The 18,825-nt window shown below is 48.1% G+C and overlaps 8 protein-coding genes across 11 annotated transcripts; 5 read left to right on the forward strand and 3 right to left on the reverse strand.

The window, feature by feature from the left end:
* Positions 1 to 149: 149 nt before the first annotated feature.
* E1B28_006375 (uncharacterized protein) lies at positions 150 to 1,949 on the reverse strand (the record flags this gene model as incomplete). Its single annotated transcript, XM_043151030.1, has 3 exons — positions 150 to 954; positions 1,007 to 1,173; positions 1,221 to 1,949. 3 exons carry the CDS (start codon positions 1,947 to 1,949, stop codon positions 150 to 152), a joined length of 1,701 nt encoding a protein of 566 aa, XP_043012123.1.
* A 2,443-nt stretch (positions 1,950 to 4,392) lies between these two features.
* Positions 4,393 to 5,225, forward strand: E1B28_006376 (uncharacterized protein; the record flags this gene model as incomplete). The annotated part of the gene is made up of 4 exons (XM_043151031.1): positions 4,393 to 4,548; positions 4,601 to 4,725; positions 4,794 to 4,817; positions 4,871 to 5,225. 4 exons carry the CDS (start codon positions 4,393 to 4,395, stop codon positions 5,223 to 5,225), a joined length of 660 nt encoding a protein of 219 aa, XP_043012124.1.
* A 788-nt stretch (positions 5,226 to 6,013) lies between these two features.
* On the reverse strand, positions 6,014 to 7,988 carry E1B28_006377 (uncharacterized protein). 3 transcript variants are annotated; one of them, XM_043151032.1, is made up of 5 exons: positions 7,898 to 7,988; positions 7,827 to 7,846; positions 7,633 to 7,769; positions 7,271 to 7,581; positions 6,014 to 7,222 (listed from the first exon to the last, which is right to left on the reverse strand). In XM_043151032.1, the coding sequence occupies exons 1-5, from the start codon at positions 7,941 to 7,943 to the stop codon at positions 6,324 to 6,326; spliced, it is 1,413 nt and encodes a 470-aa protein (XP_043012125.1). In that variant the 5' UTR covers positions 7,944 to 7,988; the 3' UTR covers positions 6,014 to 6,323. The 3 variants fall into 3 exon arrangements, with proteins under 3 accessions (XP_043012125.1, XP_043012126.1, XP_043012127.1); XM_043151033.1 differs by having other exon boundaries at positions 7,827 to 7,988; XM_043151034.1 differs by having other exon boundaries at positions 7,633 to 7,988.
* A 115-nt stretch (positions 7,989 to 8,103) lies between these two features.
* E1B28_006378 (uncharacterized protein) lies at positions 8,104 to 9,210 on the reverse strand. Of its 2 annotated transcripts, XM_043151036.1 has the most exons (7): positions 9,127 to 9,210; positions 8,916 to 9,070; positions 8,818 to 8,863; positions 8,725 to 8,765; positions 8,523 to 8,673; positions 8,263 to 8,310; positions 8,104 to 8,199 (listed from the first exon to the last, which is right to left on the reverse strand). In XM_043151036.1, the coding sequence occupies exons 1-5, from the start codon at positions 9,127 to 9,129 to the stop codon at positions 8,544 to 8,546; spliced, it is 375 nt and encodes a 124-aa protein (XP_043012129.1). In that variant the 5' UTR covers positions 9,130 to 9,210; the 3' UTR covers positions 8,104 to 8,199; positions 8,263 to 8,310; positions 8,523 to 8,543. The 2 variants fall into 2 exon arrangements, with proteins under 2 accessions (XP_043012129.1, XP_043012128.1); XM_043151035.1 differs by lacking the exons at positions 8,104 to 8,199; positions 8,263 to 8,310 and having other exon boundaries at positions 8,342 to 8,673; positions 8,916 to 9,210.
* A 70-nt stretch (positions 9,211 to 9,280) lies between these two features.
* Positions 9,281 to 10,457, forward strand: E1B28_006379 (uncharacterized protein; the record flags this gene model as incomplete). Its single annotated transcript, XM_043151037.1, has 8 exons — positions 9,281 to 9,291; positions 9,558 to 9,581; positions 9,633 to 9,678; positions 9,733 to 9,946; positions 10,004 to 10,062; positions 10,123 to 10,262; positions 10,323 to 10,390; positions 10,447 to 10,457. 8 exons carry the CDS (start codon positions 9,281 to 9,283, stop codon positions 10,455 to 10,457), a joined length of 573 nt encoding a protein of 190 aa, XP_043012130.1.
* Positions 10,458 to 11,381: 924 nt separating this feature from the next.
* On the forward strand, positions 11,382 to 12,243 carry E1B28_006380 (uncharacterized protein). The gene is made up of 5 exons (XM_043151038.1): positions 11,382 to 11,437; positions 11,498 to 11,514; positions 11,567 to 11,758; positions 11,818 to 12,003; positions 12,061 to 12,243. The coding sequence occupies exons 1-5, from the start codon at positions 11,428 to 11,430 to the stop codon at positions 12,064 to 12,066; spliced, it is 411 nt and encodes a 136-aa protein (XP_043012131.1). The 5' UTR covers positions 11,382 to 11,427; the 3' UTR covers positions 12,067 to 12,243.
* A 498-nt stretch (positions 12,244 to 12,741) lies between these two features.
* On the forward strand, positions 12,742 to 15,136 carry E1B28_006381 (uncharacterized protein; the record flags this gene model as incomplete). Its single annotated transcript, XM_043151039.1, has 7 exons — positions 12,742 to 13,432; positions 13,491 to 13,589; positions 13,646 to 13,975; positions 14,029 to 14,261; positions 14,321 to 14,436; positions 14,488 to 14,983; positions 15,035 to 15,136. The coding sequence occupies exons 1-7, from the start codon at positions 12,973 to 12,975 to the stop codon at positions 15,134 to 15,136; spliced, it is 1,836 nt and encodes a 611-aa protein (XP_043012132.1). The 5' UTR covers positions 12,742 to 12,972.
* Positions 15,137 to 15,641: 505 nt separating this feature from the next.
* E1B28_006382 (uncharacterized protein) lies at positions 15,642 to 18,806 on the forward strand (the record flags this gene model as incomplete). Its single annotated transcript, XM_043151040.1, has 7 exons — positions 15,642 to 15,839; positions 15,966 to 16,119; positions 16,180 to 16,206; positions 16,283 to 16,403; positions 16,455 to 16,558; positions 16,617 to 18,219; positions 18,272 to 18,806. 7 exons carry the CDS (start codon positions 15,642 to 15,644, stop codon positions 18,804 to 18,806), a joined length of 2,742 nt encoding a protein of 913 aa, XP_043012133.1.
* Between the last annotated feature and the right edge of the window lie 19 nt (positions 18,807 to 18,825).

Here is an 18,825-nt window from a genome sequence, read left to right on the forward strand (position 1 = left end):
GAACGACCGTTAATTCAAGTTACAACTTATCCTACTTGTATTGTTGTACAATACGTAGCACGAATAAAGACAAGGGAAACATTGTCAAGTCAGAGTGGCCGAATGATGATATACAGTTTGATACATATGGCAGGACGAAGTGAAGCACGTTAGGCTCCGCTGTTAAAGAAAATTTCGTCTACGACCGTTTCCGCCACCGACCTCGGCCTTGCTGGTGATGACGATGATTTAGATGCGTGGACAGACCTCATCCCGAGTCCTAGAGACGGGGAGTTTCGAGCCGAGTGTCCGATAGAAAAAGAAGAACGGGCTCCCATGCCCACAGTGAATGGATTCGTAGAAGTTGAGGGTATTGCTGAAAGGATGGGATCCGGATAGGGCAGTGGGGACGTAGGCATACTGATTGTGTGGCCTGCGACTGTAGTAGAAGGACAGACATTGCACTGAGCAACTGAAGTAGTGTACCCAGTTGGAATACCAGCTTTGAAGGCTAGAGCCGCTGGTCCGCATTGAGCCGCTTCCTGAGAATACGTCGTGACTTCAGCAGGTCCGAACGGTTTTGAGCCCGTTGTGGATTTTATTTGCGGCCAACCATTCTGATCAACGCTGGGTGAGGCCATCCTTTGAATCACCTTCTTCAACCGGGCTTCCCGCGCTTTAGCAATCAACAAGACCCCTTTGGTGCCAATAATTTCTGACTCAAAGTCCGACAAGAACTCTTCGCGCTCGGAGAGGGCAGAATACGCTGGGGCCAGCCATCTCTCGACCTCGTTTGAGTTCGCAATCTGGATCATTTCTGCTGGGCCAACGAAATTGGAGTTGCCGGATGATTGGAGAATATCAATAGCAGCGATAGCGCGATCCCTTGCTTTGGGAAAATCCAGTCGGGTAGAGATGGATAGAAGATTGATCCAGAACTTTATGGGCATTTTAGTTGGCGAAATTTGGTACATCCTGTGGGTGATATATGACTGATTACCGGTTACCACGCGAAGCAAGAACTCACCCATCATAAAAGAAACACAAGAGACTTTCAAATTCCTCTACCTTCAAGCCTGGAATGACGTAGTTTTCTCCCTGTCTGTCAGGCCGAGCGGAGAGCACGCCACGGAAGAATCGAGATTCCCGTAGGAAAAGATATCGGTGGACATTATATCTCATACGATCCTCCACCTATCAGGTGTCAGCAACGTAGAAAAGGGAGGCGAGACGTTACTCACAATAAAAGAAACATTTGCGTCATCAAAGTTATATTCACGATGTGTTTCTATGTTGATGCACGAAGGAGATCTAGTAGAACGAGGGCGATAGCGATAACACCTGGGTGAAGGTGAAGGTGAACGCGAGAGGCATGTTGATGGACGACACCGCTGTGGCGTCAATCGTGAATTTGAATGACTCCTCGACCTTGAATAATAATGCGAACGATTTCTGGGATGGTGATATGTAGGACTTCTTGACCTTGATCTGGTACACGGTCGGTGCCGACGCGATGGCGAGTGAGAAAGGCTATGAGCGTGAACCCTTTCAGGGGAACTTTGATTATGTGCACGGCTGAATCCCTGGATGACAGGTATAATCGTGCATCGACTTTGAACTGGAACCACAACTGGAGTAGGAGTTAGCGGGGGACAATATCCTACGGAGTTCCTTCGTTGTGCAGGAGAACAAGAACGTGAACGAGAGGATCCTGTTTGAACGGGTGAATGTGGCGAGAGACTCCGACTGGCGGAATGCGTGAAAGAAGAGGTGGGAGATTTAAACGTCGGCGGGGAGAGCGGTTCTTGCTCAGGTGGAGGTGATATACCGAGTTTGATATTTGGACTTCGACCTCTCGAAGTTGACCTCCACGTCAAAGGACTCGGGCTCGGGACCGGACTCGAAATTCGCATTGTTCCAGCGAATTCTTCCGATATACCTTGGGTGGAAGAGGAAGGAGAGGGAACCATGACTGCGGAAGAGATAGGACTACACGATTGAGCTGGACTTTGAAATGGTCTGTCCTCGAGCGGCGAATTCGACCTGGCTGGATACTCTTCCAACGCGACCATCCTTTAACTCAGACTACCTGGAAGTCCAGTACGACGGATGGAATGGGGTGGTGGTAGTGGTGGTTGAGTTGAGGAGCGCCCGTGTTGTATCAGTCCGCTGCACAGCCAGCACCCGCCCTTGAGCTTGTCTCGGAACCGCGGAAATGACAATATGGATGTGCGCCGGCTTTACGCGTCGCGCGGCTGCCTTCAATCCACAATTTTCTGCTGTGATCTGCATCCATAGGACCGCTTCTTTCTGCCTACTGTCTTACGAATGAATAAGAACAAACCCTCAGGAAACGCAGGCTCCAGAATGCATGCGATGAATGTCGAAGGTGAAACAGTGAGTTTTCTCGTTTCCCAGTCGGGATGCGCTGATAGTGATACTCATCACTATGTAACAGTACGTTGTGATGGTGCTACTTCTCCTAAAAATATATGTTCGAGCTGCATCTCCTCAAGAATTGAATGTACACATCAGTTAAAGAGAAGAGTGAGTTCCATTATTGAAGTCAACCACTGCGGTTTCATCGAGGCTTCATGTTACTTTTGGTGGGGCCTAAACGTGCAGAGAGCAGTTACCGAGGGGCGGCTCGAATGTCTCGGTCAACTCACTCATTTCTCCTTCCCAGAGCACGCGATGGCATATCAATCCCATGAATTGACCATACTGACTCGATATCCAGAAACACATAGTGAATCCGAGTCCATTCATCAGTTCTCAATTCAAAGTTATCGATCTCCTATAAATTGAAGGTCCTTCAAGAAGGCCGAGTCTGCTCGCGCTCTCGTCAACTCTATCCTCTCCACTTCGAGACCATATGTCGTCCCAGAAGATCCGGAAGCGAGGGAAATCCTTATCGAGCTTGCCTCGCATGCACACTCTCTAGATAGCCTACTTTTGCTATCAAAAACAATATCTACAAGCTTTGACACTTCCCCGGTGTCCGCTTCTTCATTTGCGCTAAATGGCCTTCCTGAGGGTGATTCGGATACAGAGGTCGAAGCCTCCATCGAGTCGCTCGCTCAAGAACTCAGAAACATGTCATTCATTCCGTCCAAACGACATTATGGGAAATCAAGCTCTTTCATGTTAGTCAAATCGGCAATGAATGCTCGACGTGATGTCTTGGGCGATCACATACCCATCCTATATTCACCAGTCAACAACGCCAAGTATTGGAAACCCTTCCCTCTTTTTGTGTGTGCAAATGAAGATCTCGTTAATCGCATCTAGTGGCAAACAATATTTCAACGCCATGATCATGTCCCGCCATTGATGTCGACCTTCTTCGTGATCTGGTTAGGCTCTACTTCACGAATTTCCATCCTCTGTTTCCACTATTACATCGACCTACGTTTGAGCGTTCGATTGCGCAGGGCTTACATTTAGTTCCTTTGGAGCAACCGTCTTGGCTGTCTGCGCCGTCGCGTCAGGATCCGCGGAACTATTGTGAAGGTACGACCTCGGATCACAGTCTAGGATGGGAATGGTTTCGCCAGGTTCCCCTCATCCGTGACTCTTTCACCGAAGCTCCGACGTTGTATGACCTTCAACTCTGTAGCGTGAGTTATAACCTGAACTTCAAAAGCTGTCACTAACAGAGCCGCCTAGCTATCAGGGTTGTACTTACAGACAACCTCAGTTGGTCGGAATTGGGATCCGTTCCGCTCAGGAAATGGGGATACACCGTAAAAGTCCTTACCACCAAAGAACCGTCGATTATGAGCTGTGGAAGCGTGCATTTTGGCTACTAATATCTCTCGATTCATGAGCGTATTCTCAGGTTGATCGTGCGCTACAACTGCAGTTGACTTTCCTGTCGAATGCGACGACGAATTTTGGGGAGTTTCAGATCCACAAAAAGCGTTCGTACAACCGGAGGGACAGCCGTCTGTTATGTCCTTTTTCGTGGCCCTATTGAAGCTTGTCAACATCGCTGGCTTTCCTCACCGTACTTTGGTGAGTCAAGAAACGGTTTTCTCCTTTCAAATTAAGTTCAACGATCGATGGTCAGTATGGAGTTCGCAAGTCGGAACTTTAGTCCAAAATGGGGATTTCTGATAATGACTGGAAAATGAAAGCGGTCATGAGCTGCGGTAAACTTTGCAACCTGTGTCGATTGTCAATGACTGCTCACCGTTCTCTTTGGTTTTACCTGCAGATTCTGCGCTCAACGAATTCTTAGATACAATTCCGGATCATCGTAAGTGTCATGTGAAATTTGGTCGCAACCAAAAGGCTGACTTGCGCTAGTTCGATGGAATCCCGAAAATCCTAATCCCATTTTCTTTCAACAATCGGCCATGCTTGATTCGACATATCATTGGGTCCAGATCCCAGTACATCGGCTGTTCAATGTTTATGCCTCGACCTGGACGAGAGCGGATCCTACCTTTACCTTCCCTCACAATATGCTCTAACGCAGCTCGAAGAACCATCCATATCTTGGACACATTTCACAGGCAAAGAGATACGGACTTTATGCCTTTAGATACGACTTCGAATTTGCAGGCAGAGTATCATCATTCTGTAAACTAACCTATCATCGCTGATAAATTGCTAGACTGCGCTGGTCCTCCTCGTTGGAATATTACGGTCGGAAGAAGGATGTATTTCTTCCTTGGAATTGAGCAAGGAAATGCAGGACGTATATCGATGCATCAAGCTACTCCAAATATACGAGAAGAAGTACGTCAGGATCGTGATTCCAAAATGGTTGTCCTATAACGCTCACTGTTTGACCAATATACTTACAGATACCAAACGGCAGGCCGCATTCTGTGAGTACTATAAAGTTCGCGATGTTTCGTACTAACTCGAATTGAGCGATCAGGGATGTACTGAATGTACTCGTAACTGTTTGTCTACCCAACTCTCCCTATCGGAAACGCGCGAGAAGCCCAGGAGACTACGGGGAGCGAAGAATTCCGGCTTTGCATGCTCAAATGGTGAGAGAAGACTTTAACTACACCCATGATGATCCCCGATCAACCCACAAACCGTACACGACGTCGGAGGTTTCTACCGTCCTGCCTGAGCCTTACAACGGTCAGATTTTCATCCGTTGTTCGTTCAAGATGGAACTGGGATGTCCAATACCATCTCTCTACAAGCCGGCATATCCGGGGACTATCCTAGACCGCCAGTTGCCGAAGACGATCAACTCCTTATCGACAGTACTAGTGTAACTTCTACGTTACAACTCCCGACAATATCAAACTCGATGTGGATTTCACCATCCATGTTATCAGGGAACGACGACTTCACGTATGTGGCCTTGCCCGTCAAGACTGTAAAACTGCTGACTCGCACATCCTTCAAGTCTACAAGTCTGGAGCTCGTTCATCGCCGGTACTGACGATTTGATGGGATTTTTCGGGGATAATTAACCATGACCATTTAATTCTTTATTTCGAGAGCTGGTGGTACGACGGCAAAAGAATAGAACGCCTTTTTTGATTGTTTCCTCCTCTAACCACGCGAAACTGTTCTGAAGACTCTACGGGTTGCGGCGGGTTATATTCATCTAACAGCCCCAGGATCGCCACTCACTGAAATAATACTTGACGAACTTGGCGTAAACAAAGGGGACCAGGGGATGAGCATGTTGGAGGCACCGATTACCTTGAAAGCAGTGAAAATAGTAGCAAGACACTTTCCACTATCATTCCATCCCAATTGTTGGGTCCATTGGGTCCACCGACTGGGACACCAACAGTCGTGCTTTTCTTTGGTTATGAGCCTCACCAAACGGACACCTCAACTTGAAATATTTGTACAGGTGTCCCACCTCGACAACTACACACCAAAACTCAAGAAGAGTTGCGGTTAACACGTAGAGTCAAGGATCTTAGTAGTCTGAACAGGGACGACGCCACTGAACGCATTCAAGCGACGAATATGGTTAGAAAGGCGAACAGGTAGTCCCAATATTGAGGCGTTGTGCACTGCCGGTTCTAGTCAGCCCTCGGATCATGAAAGGTTTATATAGAAATTTATGCGGAACGGACGAGGGAGAACTTGCACTTAATTGTAGGCTAGGAAGTAATGCACATGTGCAAAACGCCCAGACAAGTACCTGAGTTACGGAGAAATTTCCACCCGTCATCATCATCGCTGCCTACTGTTGCCCTCCATAATTCTAGAAGTTGCTTGGACGTGTATTGAATCCATCAAACGCACTAATTGATGCTCGAGTGTTTGTATTGAATGTTAGTGCGTCTATCAGCTGGGCGTGCCACCGGTAGAAAAGATAGACGGTGACAGCAGGACAGGGTTATTAGATTTCATAGTTTCTCGCACCAGTCTATCACTCGTCTCCCTACCCGTTCAACCAGTCCTTCATAGTCCAGGTTCTGGCCGGGAATGAACATCCCACAATGAGCTGCAACCTCGTCTTCGACGCCACCAATCACGATTTGTTCCCAATTGTCACCACCGCCAAGAACGGCACCCAACCCAGTGGGCAACACGACAAAATGGCGGCCGGTTCTCTCCTTGTTTGCTTTCGCAGCAGCTTTAGCGGCGATCTTTGCTTTCTTCTCCCGTTCCTTCCGAATCCTCTTCAGCTCCTTTTCGCGTTCCTTTTCCGCTTTCTTCCGCTCCTTTTCATTTCCGTCATTGAATTGAGATGTGGACCCTTGCGAGTTCAGTGATGGAGTTGTCGCCTCCGATAAAGGGACAGGCGGGCTATGTGTCGACGAGTCTAACGACACACTATCTGCCACCCCGGTTTCTAACAGAACCACATCATTCTCAGTTTCTAATTCCATTGAAGGAACGTGGTCGGGTTGAGGAGACGACCCATCTGAATCCTTTTTCGGTAAAGTCACAGTCCAATAGTTAACCCAGAAACCGTTCCAGGCTACGAGTCGTTTATATCTCGCAGTAAGACCAGTCGGATCAAACATGCATGACCCGAATTGAAAATATTCAGTAGTCCATTGTTTGCCAGCAGAAATCGGGGCGTCATGATGTTTCTTGATCCATTTCACCAATGGATCATTTGCATGAGAAGATACGAAACTAATGGTGCGATCGACCAAGGACCCCGATGGGGACGAATGGCCCACGATTCCCAAGGATGACGAACTCTCCTGAGCAGCTGGTATCTGCGGCCGTGGAGGCGACTTATCTATATCACCGGGCGCTGGTGTTGAATTCATGGAAAGCTCGGATGCATTTCCTGGATGTGAATTTGAGTCGAATCCAGGAACATACACTATTCACTCACTCTTGTCATGGGCGTTCTTGTACTTCTCCCAGTCATCGGTGACTCCATTGTCGACAACCGTGACATCGGGATGATTATTCATTTCTTTCTCAGTCTTCCCGTGTTCCTCGCCTTTAGGTAGCAGAGAGGCTATGCCAGTCACTACTACACGGGGATGCATACCCAAGTATGGACAATCGAAGGCGATCATTCCAACCACTCTACGTGGTTTCTTGTTGAGGATGGAAGGGTCAGTCGCGGCTTCGGCAACCAGAAGGCCACCCATCGAATGTCCTACCAGGATGACTGGCCCTGGTGGTTGTGTATTGAGCCTTGAAAGTAACGCATGAGTCACCATCACATCGATGACACGAATTCCGTACCATTCAAGGAAATTTTCTGTTGCGTTTGATAGCGGCTTGCGGCTCTTATAGGTCGGATATAGACTAGTTTGTACTTGAAAGTTCAGGTGAGGGGGTATATGTTCTGAAAGGTAGTTCTGCAGGTGGGACGGAAAAGACTACAAACAGATTGTCCACCGGTGTAGGTTCCCCACATAGACTTAGCCTAAGCGTACCTGGAAAGTTGTATCGTTTCCTGAAGCGTATCTGAGATACATTAAGCGCCATTATTATCAGCTTCAAGTACCTTGAAAGCCGTGGACATAAATTAGATGAAGAAGTGTTGAGGACATGATGGTGTGAGAGCAAGGTGCATAGGTGCATGATCAGAATTTACCCATTATTGCCACTGTCCAAGTGCTAAGTCTTCTACAACACACTTTTTTTATATGTATAAGAAACCCAAGACCGGGTACGAATTCAGGTACCGATCCTTCTGATATGATGAACATAGTTATCACAAAAGCTAGCTTACGCATGACCTATCTCCAGTCAACAGCGTTGATAACTGGGTCAATAACTCAGTACTCAATGCTCAAACCCCTGGGCCTGAAAGAAAACAATTTAGTTCGTGCATAGTTATGAGGACACGGTTCTGTTACTGAATATTACCATTTTCTGTCCGAGAGATGACTGCGTACACGTCGACGCCACAAACTCCTGTGTTCGAGACAGTGACAGGAAAAATGTTCAAGTCAGCCTAACGCTATCTATTTGTTGAGAAGCCAAGAGACAGAAGTTTAAAGAATGCCAAGTGTGTGTGCTGCAATGAAATATTTTACAAGTAAACCTCACTGCCAACTGTGTAATATAGGTTTTCAAGTCGAATGTGGCCGCATGCATAAGGATTACAATGAAACAAATCCACCCACCGCCTTGAACGTGACGCAACCTCATTCCGTTTCTGGCCTACTGTCTGTAGGTAGGGTGGGATCGGCAAAGCTATGATTGCACTTGGTGCAAACGAAGAAAAGGATCATTCGCGTTTCTTTTCGTTTCGATTGATCTTGGTAGAAGACGGCACTGAAAAAAAAGGTTGAGTCACGTTCAAACACAAAACCGTTGAAAATTCACTCTTCGTGACCGCATTGTGGACAGAGGATGTTAGAATGAGCCTTGAATCGACGTATATGAGCACAGTTGAGGCGATATCGCGCAATTACGCACCAGTGTTGGATCTGCGCCCAAGTCGGTCGTCACTCCTACTTGCTCCCTTCAAAAGCCGGTCAAAACACAGCCTACTAGTCTGATGACTTGAATCTCACTTTGTTACTGTCAGCAAGTCGTTTCGATACACGCACTTGTTCTCTCCAATTTCATCGTAGTTGCATATCCGGCATGCGTAGACCATGATGCGGCGCTGTTGATCAGCTTTTGGGTACAAAAGGTTGTTGCATTCTGAGCAGAACTGTAAGGAAGCCTGATTTTGGAGGAGTAAAGCTGTGTCGATGCATTTGGAACAAAGATTCCACCAACCATCGTCAATGTCGAACTTACAAGGAGGATGTTTGACTTTGTTGTCCTAAACCGTCTGAAGGTGCCTCGCCTCGGAGGCAATACGCGCAACTAAGTAGTTCTTCTTCTCTCTTTGATTTCGACGTCCTGAATGACACCTTACAAGGACCGCCGCATGCCTCTCGGGTGAACACAGAATCATCGATATCATCATCGCGGGTTAGAGGCGCCGCCGCAGCGAGGCAGTTGCACCCTTGCCGGACGGCACCTCAGGGTGGCCTTACGAGCTTTGTACAGACTTTCCCACAGATTGCTCGCTCCGCTCAACTCCCGCTCAGTTCCATGCTTTCTTCAATCTCCGAGAGTGAATGAAAGCCCCTCGCTTCATTTTTGTTTTTTTCCTTCTTTTTGCGCAGGGATCGGGCTCGGGGGCGACGTCTGTAATGCGATAGGATTCGCTGGTTATTTTTAACAAGGTAAGTACATATGTTGTTGACGGCATGTCGAAATTCAGGTTCGATCCACAGAAAGCAATTGACTCTTGAGATCTATCAGACTGATTTCATTCATCGCGTAACACATCATATTTTTCCCAACTCATGGCAGTTTCATGTTTTCCTCCCGTAGTATAAAAAGTCCTCGTTGGCGATACCGAAATGCGAGGTCTTATCCATACGCTTTTTCCTTGCGGTCGCCATGAAATTCACCTCTGCCTTTGTCATCGCTGCCGCAGCTCTTGCGACTAACGTCTCTGCTGCCCCCGGCCAGGAGACTAACGCGCAACGCATGGCGCGTGGACTCCCTCCCCTTCCCCCCGTAAGAAGGGCCACCGGAACTGAAGGTCAGTGAACGTGTTTCTGCTTCTTCCTCTTGTTCCATTGCTGACCCTACCTCTCAGTCGCCCGAAGGGGAACGCCTTCTGGGTCTCCAGGCCAATGCAGCACCGGACCTGTTCAGGCGAGCCTCGTCATCTTTCTGTTTTTCTCTCTAATGAACTAACTTTCATTCGGCTCTTAGTGCTGCCTCACCACCGGTCATGCCAACGACGGAGCGATCAGCGCACTGTTGGGACTTCTGGGCATTGTTGTTACTGATCTCAACGTACTCATTGGCGTGAATTGTTCACCCACCACCGTTCTCGGTATAACCATCCCATGGTTCGTGTTCTCAGAATCGTATATTATGAAACAGCCTCTAACTTGATTTCGCTATTCCAGCTTAAACCAAGCAGTCTGTTGTCAAGATAACTCTCACAATGGCGTCCTCTCCATTGGTTGCGTTCCGGGTACGTTTCAATCAATTGTTCTTCTGCACTGTGAACTGAGCGATTTCTGTATGCAGCTACCATTTAATCGTAATCCCTTACACTATAATCAGCGTTCAGCGCTGGACATTGCGATTTGGCCCAGTAGTGACCTTACTTCTATGTTTAACCTACCATTCGTTTAAAATTATATCGGACTTCCTTAACCAACAGTACGTAAAGGGAGCTGATAAATAAGTCGAGGTTTTATGTACTCATGTATCTACTTGCAGGGCTTTTGTTCTTTTTCGGGTCTATTTGTACGGTATAACAGAAATAGCGACGGGATTTTGACGTTGTTGGGAGGGTTGACATCTAGAATGGTTCCCGTGGGCGTTCAGCTTCATGAGCGATGCTTTCGGAAAATAGAACAGATCGAGCCGAACAGGACAATGATTCCTGGAGGTTCCAATGTTATACAAATATTGTATCCGATCCGAGAAGCTGGAGAGCTGTTCAGAAAAAAGTGGCAAGTGTGCAGCCCGAGGAGTAAAGCATCAATCATAGTCATTCAGGAGAAGGCACAAGTTGTTATGCGTGGCAAGCGGCGTTATTTAAATTCTTTCTCAGTCTTGTCGAACACGGAAAGACGTTATCCTGCAAGCCCTACCGGTGGGAAGTGCGCAATGTTAACCCTAGGGCGCTGTAAACCCTTGCAAGAGGTTGGTCAAGGCGGTTGCAGATGGATACAACTATCTTGATTCCTGTGCTGGCGGGAGTGCTACTGAGATGTGATGCAACTGATATTTGTGTGAGATCAATCGATCACGAGTAAAAGACTCAAGAATCCAGACGTTCAGGTGTCGGGGTATTCATCCCGTCGAAGAGACTTGAGCTTGCCTCGATCAGTGATGTACATCGCAGAAAGAGCTGGCGCCGGTGGCGGCTTGTTTGCAAGGTTACATAATCAGATTGTGGTGAACTTTATTTACAGAACTAACCAGCCACTCGGCGTCTGCCGATACCGAGGGATTTCCATCACCACACAACGCGCACGATATCAGCATCAACGTGAAGAAATGGTCAAAGGTAGGTCCATGCATCGTATACTAGAATCGTCCGTGAAGCATTAACCGCTTACTCGTGCAGTATATAAACCCGGGAAGGTAGACCTCAATTGTCGTATTCCACAAGCACTCTAGCTCAATCCTCACCAAGGTCGCCATCGTTCTTCAAGGACGTCAGGCCGGCAAAAAGGTCGTCATTATCAAGCAATTGGATGAAGGTACCAAGGAGCGACCTTACCCCCACGCACTCGTTGCTGGTATCGAACGTTACCCTCGGAAAGTCACAAAGCGAATGGGCCAGAAGAAGTTGGCAGCGCGGAGTAAAGTCAAGCCTTTCATCAAGGTACTTTTGAGACTGGATTGTGGAGGGCCTTTTTTGTTAATTATATTTCCGTGGTACAGACCGTCAACTACTCGCATCTTTTCCCTACACGGTACCAACTTGAATTGGAGGGTCTGAAGAACGCTGTCGTTGCGGACACGTTCAAGGAACCATCACAGAGGGAGGATGCAAAGAAGAACATCAAGAAGCTTTTAGAGGAGAGATACACATCTGGCAAGAACAGCTGGTTCTTCCAACCTCTTAGAGTGAGTTTTGGTCGATTGTCAACTTTGATCATTTTCTTATTGGTTTCCTCTTGATAGTTCTAAGTTTCTTCTTGTATCTGGTGTTATGCATTTAGCCCTTCTAAAAGTACTACTGTATGATTCTCATGGCATTTATGCAACTATCCACATGCTTGGCAGCTTGTTATCATTTCACCGACAACTTCCTTGTCCATTTGTATTCTCGGGTTGGATGCGTATGCAAACACGGCTGAAACTGCGATTTACGGACGACGTAGGAAGGAATTCCTGTTCTGCAACGATCTCGAGGATAAGATATTCAGACCATCGCAGACCGGGCCTTCATCACGTCTCTATTCGAAAAAAGCAGGTATTATGGAAGGTTATAAGCCGCCTCGAGGAGATCGTTATTGTAACAAAGGCAACGCGGACTCTTGAACCGTTCGTCGACGTTCTCGTTCTCCCATTCATATACCTTGCACGAGCTACTAAGTACGCGAGTTTACAATGGACTTTTCAACCGTTCATTCCACCGTTTCTCTGATTTGAACCAGACGACCGTCTCTCTTCCGATCTGCCACCTATGAAATGAAAGTCTTGCAGGTCAGATGAGAGGGAGGACCTGGCAAATTTGCGAAATCTTGGAGGCCTCGGTCTGTTGTACAAGTGCAGCTTGATCGTTTGCTCCGAAGCAGCGGCAGACCTCGGCAAACGCGTCTCAATTTTTGAGCGAGGCCGTGCATCACATGACTAAAATTGGGCAGACAGAGGAAGCGTGTGCTTGTTCCTCGATCTCATTATCAAGTGTCGTGTCTCGTTGGTCGTACGGAATAGCAAGGTACAATCTAAACCTCCGAACAGACAGGTAATCGGTCGCAAGGAGAACCAACTTGGAATCAACGCAGTTAACGCAGTTAAATTTTGAAATCAACTTGTCATCACATCCTCCATCCCCGGAAACGATCCTTGTCACGATTCTACTACATCCTAATGTCATTATTTGGAGCTTCAGCAAACACTAGTTCGGCACCGGGGACAGGCCTTTTTGGTTCATCTACCACGTCCAGCATGCCTGCTTCAGGTGGAAGTATGTTCGGCAACACCAATGCTCAAACCGGTCAGACACCGTCTCTGTTCGGCAATACTCAGCAGCAACAGCAACCACAGCAACAGGGGGGTACCTCACTATTTGGGAATACTCAGCAGCAACAACAACCACAGCAACAGGGGGGTACCTCACTATTCGGAAATACTCAGCAGCAACAACAACCACAGCAACAAGGGGGAACCTCACTATTCGGGAATACTGGCGCCAACGCGAACACCACTGCCACTGGCGCGAATTCATTGTTTGGTAGCAATACACAAGGAGGAGGTTTTTTTGGTGCAAAACCGGCGGGCACGTCGACACCAGCGGCTACAGGTGGAGGTTTGTTTGGTAGTGCAACAAGTGAGTGATTGAATTTCTCAGACTTTTTGGGAGTGAACTTTTCTCTGGACATCCGCAGCAACAACATCTGCCATGGGTGGTAGTTCTCTGTTTGGAAATACTACCCAACAGCAGCCAGCCGCTGGGACAGGCGGAAGTCTGTTCGGTAGCACACCAGGTACGTGGTTGGACCCCAAGTGGCGGCAGGCTCACAGAGAGACTTACTTTCATTAGCTGCACCGACCGCGGGGAACTCGCTCTTTGGAAACCCTGCCCAACAACCGGCTAGTGGGACTGGTACAAACAGCTTCTTTTCAACTCCACCAGCAGGCCAACAGCAACAAAACGTGAACCAGGCTAAGCCCAGTCTTTTTGGATCGTCGACGCCGCCCAATCCTCTCTTCGCCGGTAGCGCCAACGCGAACACCACCAACACAGGAACAGGAACGTCATTTGGAGGTGGTAATCCTGCTACAGCTGGAACAACAGGTCCGTTGTTCGGAACTACGAGCACGAGTAATACAGGGAATTCCCTGTTTGGGAGTAACAATGTTGGTGCAACTTGTACGCTCTTTCATTTTCGCTTTCTCTCTCGACTGCTGCTCATCGCCCAATAGCCGGAGGCTTTGGGAGCAGCACCCTCGGAGTAAGTGCATTTGGGAACAAACCCGCCACTCCGGGAGGCAATTTAGGAACTAGCACACTGGGAACCAGCAACCTAGGAACGAGTACCCTTGGCACGCAAAATCAGGGACAAGACGCGCAAGTGCAATTTACACGTCTTCAAGAAAAAATCGAAGCGGTAGCTGGTGCATGGAATGCCTCAAATCCAGCCTTGTGTCGTTTCCAGGTGAGGAAATTCTGTAAATCGTCCGGAAAACCGCCTCTCAAGTGTTCCACTTATTACAGCATTACTTCTATAACCTCGTTGATCCTGTACAAGTCAATCTCTACACTCGCCCACCGAATGCAGTCAAAGAAGATCTTTGGCAAAAAGCGGTTCGTGAAAACCCGGATCCGAGCTGGTGAGTTCTCATAGGTTATACCGTATGGGTCATACTGAGCGATACAATTAGTCTCGTACCTGTCCTCGCAATAGGCTACGATGGCATGCGCGACCGAGTTGATGCCCAGACACAGCAATCGACTGCTCACAAAGAAAAGCTGACAGAATTGCAATCTCGCATGAGAACACTCACAACTCATCATACCACGACTACGATACCTCGATTACAAAGATATTCGGCCTTGCAAACTCAATTGTTACACAGGCTACTGAAACTGGTAACACATCTCCACTTGCTCATACCAAGTGTCCGAAGTTCTGCCATTGGTGAGGCTGAAGAGGAACTCAAGTCTCAGCTGGAAGAAGTTGCCTCCGAAGTTGGGATATCCAGGTCTTCGGCGACTGGAGATAATTCAGCACGAAAAGGGGGGAGACTGAAGAGTAAACTGGGAGAACTTTGGGCAGTTATAGGTGCACTCAAAGCAAGAGAAGAGGGGCTCAACGCTATGACCGGTGGGGGAGAGTGGAAAGTAGTCGACGAAGAGGGTTTAGCTCGGATCGCACAGGTATTCCTTACCCATCCTCTTATGTGTTCCGATGTTGACCTCGCTTGCCAGGTCCTTGCCGAGCAACAAGCAGGGCTTGCTCACCTAACAAAAATCTTGCAGAAGGACCTGAAAGATGTAGCGGTAGTTATGGGCACTGAGACCCGTACATGAGAAGTTCTCCAGTACTAATAGTAGATACTTACGAAGCTCTGGCTCTTGAGCGTTGCGTACCGGCGTCATACGGGCGGCAATCAGACTTAAGCTCACGAACGTAAAGGGTAGTTTGGAAATAGTGTGAGACTTGTCACTTGCCCTCTTGTTTTTTGACCATCACTTGCTCCTCCAATTTATGCCCATTCTACAAAAATAAAGAACCCTCCGAACCCTTCCATTGCTCTTTCATAGAATTTCTGGTTCTTTCATCAATCTCGCGTCAACTAAGGCTACCAGCAAGCAAGCTATCCACATTCACAAGTGACGGACAACCTTCTTTAAAGACTCAATACGCGTCAGCTTTCCGTGTAATCATCGTTGTGGGCATTTATACTGTGAGTAACCTTTGGATTTCGATTGAATACGAAACACTTCATAACATTCTTTCACCAGAAATCGTCCCCCAGAGTTCCATCGACAAAAAGCGAACGCGAAATACCCGGGCTCGCGAAGTCACTGTAGAATGCGTTTTAGGACATTGGAAATTCGGTGGCATGATTCAAAAGCCATCTCGTCGTGTGACTTTCAGCCGGTACCCGTGTTTAAGAAAGCTCGCCCACCTGGCCTGGGCTCCTCAGACATATCTGAACAAGAATGGGTCGAGAAATGGGCCAGTCAGTCGTACAGGCTAGCCACAGGCGGAGATGACAATAATGTCAGAGTACGTGGCGCCTTTCCTTTACCTCCCGTTTGGCGTGAACATGCGTCAAGTTCGCCTTCACATGCAGACCTGTTTCAGTCCTTCAAGGCTTGTGATACTGATTCTCGATTTCCATGTCAATTATAGGTCTGGATGGTCCATCCGAATATACGACCCTCAAATACTGCTACCGAAACCATTACATCCACCCAGACCACGCCTAGACCACCTCGCATCGAATATCTTGCCACGTTGAGCAAACATTCCGCACCTGTTAATGTTGTGAGATGGAGCCCAAATGGTATTCTTACGTTTATCACTCCAAATAACATCGAGGGTACTGATCATATTTCTGGGCCAGGGGAGACCATAGCTTCTGCCGGAGATGGTTAGTCTTCGGTCTTTGCCTGCATGTTCTTTACGTTATTCTAGATCACCTTTGGTGACTAATTTTTTTTGTCTAGATGGTATGATCATCGTATGGGCGCCGTCTTCAACCCCTCAACCCTCTGCATACGGAAGTGATTTGAGCCAAGAGGAGCTCTCAAACGAGAAAGAGTACTGGAAACCCAGGATCATGCTTAGGTGCGATTCTTCATTTAACCCTTGTCCCCATAAATTGAAAATCGCAAAAAGGTGCACAACTATGGAGGTTTATGATCTCGCCTGGAGCCCAACAGGAGAATACATCATCGCTGGGAGTACTGATAATGCTGCTCGAATATTCCTCGCCGCAGATGGTAACTGTATCGAATTAAACACCGTTTCATATGTGCTAACTCCCATTCATATATGTAGGTAAATGCATTCACGAAATTGCTGATCACACACACTTTGTTCAGGGGGTTGCGTGGGATCCGCTGAATGAGTACATAGCTACCCAATCAAGCGATCGTGCTATGCATGTGCATCGGGTCACGCATAACTACTCTGGGCCCTTGGAGATCCATGCCGTCGGAAAGAACAGTCAAATACCCATACAGACAGGTTCTCAGGGGACTCGTTCTAGCAGGAGTCGTAGTCGGCGGCATGGGAGGACCTCTAGCGTGGTTAGCAACGCTAGCCATCATGAAAGCGGTCGTGAAGGCAGTAGACCGCGCATGACTCGACGAGAAAGTACTAGCGAGATCGAAAGTGTCTTCGAAGAACCTTCAACGTGTTCCGCGTTGTTCGCCGGTAGCACACATGACAAAGAGAAAGAATTCAGAGATCCCGCACCATTTCCTGTTTCCTCCGCACCGCTCACACCATCCACCAGCGTTGCGAGTACCCCGGTGATACCGCCGACATCTCACATATCGTCGGTCCCGATCCCAGTTCCTCCAATCTCCACGTCGCTATCCTCTGCTCCAAATACTATGCTTCCGCCACCACCGACACCTGTGGATAAAGAAAGACAACCCTCGTCGCGGCGTTCATCTTTCAGTAATGCTTCCAATGCCGGTGGTCCTGCCTCCCCAGCTTTTTCAGTAAGTTCACGCTACGGACGTTCCCCTAGTCCAATGCCCGCACTTCCTGCTATTCGCACCGCCCTTCCCTCGTCGTTGTCATACCCCACTCCACATTCAAGGACAAATACTGACCAATGGAAAAATATCGGACTGTACGGGGACGAGAGTTATACAAACTTCTTTAGGAGGTTGACCTTTAGTCCGGATGGGGCACTGCTCGTGACTCCTGCGGGTCAGTTTGAAGATCCAGAAGTGGTCATCTTGCCGACTCCCTCCGAGGACGGTGTATCAACTACTCCCGCGAGAGGTCGGAAAAGCCGTTCAGAAGAGTCTGGGTCTACTTCTTCCGCTAAGGGATCCTCTTCCTGCGTATACATCTACACACGCGCAAATTTTGCCAAACCACCGATTGCAACATTTCCTGGCCATAAAAAAGCGAGTGTTGCTGTGAGTTTCAATCCAGTTCTTATCGATTTGAGGGAAGGATTGTCCTCGACGTTCGAGGGGACGAGCCTGGGGACCACAGGAAGACATATGAAGGTTGTAGGACTAAGTAATGAACTTGTTCAGATGGATGCGGACGTCGTGGGTCCATTACCAGCAGTTACGCCATCCGCAGAGACCACCAACAGTGGAATGGGAATGGGAATGACTATCTTGTCCCAAAAGAGTGGAACCCCGACCGTCGCTGCACCATCGCCCACCCAGTCTCCTGATGCATCTATGAGACCTCCAACACCTGCAGCCTCTAAACCAGGAACACCGAGCCAGCATAACGCCAATACTGTTCCTTCCAACGCTCCAAGCACCTCTTCTGTATTTGCTCTACCTTACAGAATGTTGTTCGCAGTGGTAACTATGGATGCGGTCGTCATTTATGACACCCAACAATCATCCCCGATCTGTGTCCTCACAAAATTGCATTACGACGAATTTACGGATGCTACTTGGTATGTCACTTCTCCCGCTTTTACAAGTTCGGTTGAATAAAGACTTTCATAGGTCTCCGGATGGCCAATCTCTCATGTTATCTTCTCGAGATGGCTACTGCACTCTGATCATCTTTGACGAGGTCTTCCCTGCTTATCATAAGCAACAACAGACGTTTCAGCTTCAGTCGATTGCTCAGCAACATTCGGTCCCGATTACGACATCTAATTCTTCATCGTCAACACATCATTTGGGGGCTTCGAGGCAAGGAACACCGACTGCAACGCCTGTATTCAGCAACGTTGGTCTCCCACCTACCGTGCCCTCGAGTGGCTTTGTGCGGAGCGTTACTCCTTCGCCGACTCCTTCAGCCATCAAACATCGCACCAACGCGATGGACGTGCCGCCTACTCCATCCACAAGCTCGATCAGCGATTCAAACACAGCCAAAAAGCTGGCTGAAGCTGTCAAACGACAACGGGAAGAGGATGATGGTGCTAACAAGGACAGTGCGTCAGACCATATACAAGCAAGTGGCAAGGCCAAGGAGCCACCCAAGAAGAAGAGGCGGGTTGCATTGACTAGAGTTGGTGATGTGGGATCATAGAAGTGTGCCATTTATCGAT

This window comes from Marasmius oreades, chromosome 3 (genome assembly GCF_018924745.1).
Source record: "Marasmius oreades isolate 03SP1 chromosome 3, whole genome shotgun sequence".
NCBI lineage: Eukaryota > Fungi > Basidiomycota > Agaricomycetes > Agaricales > Marasmiaceae > Marasmius > Marasmius oreades.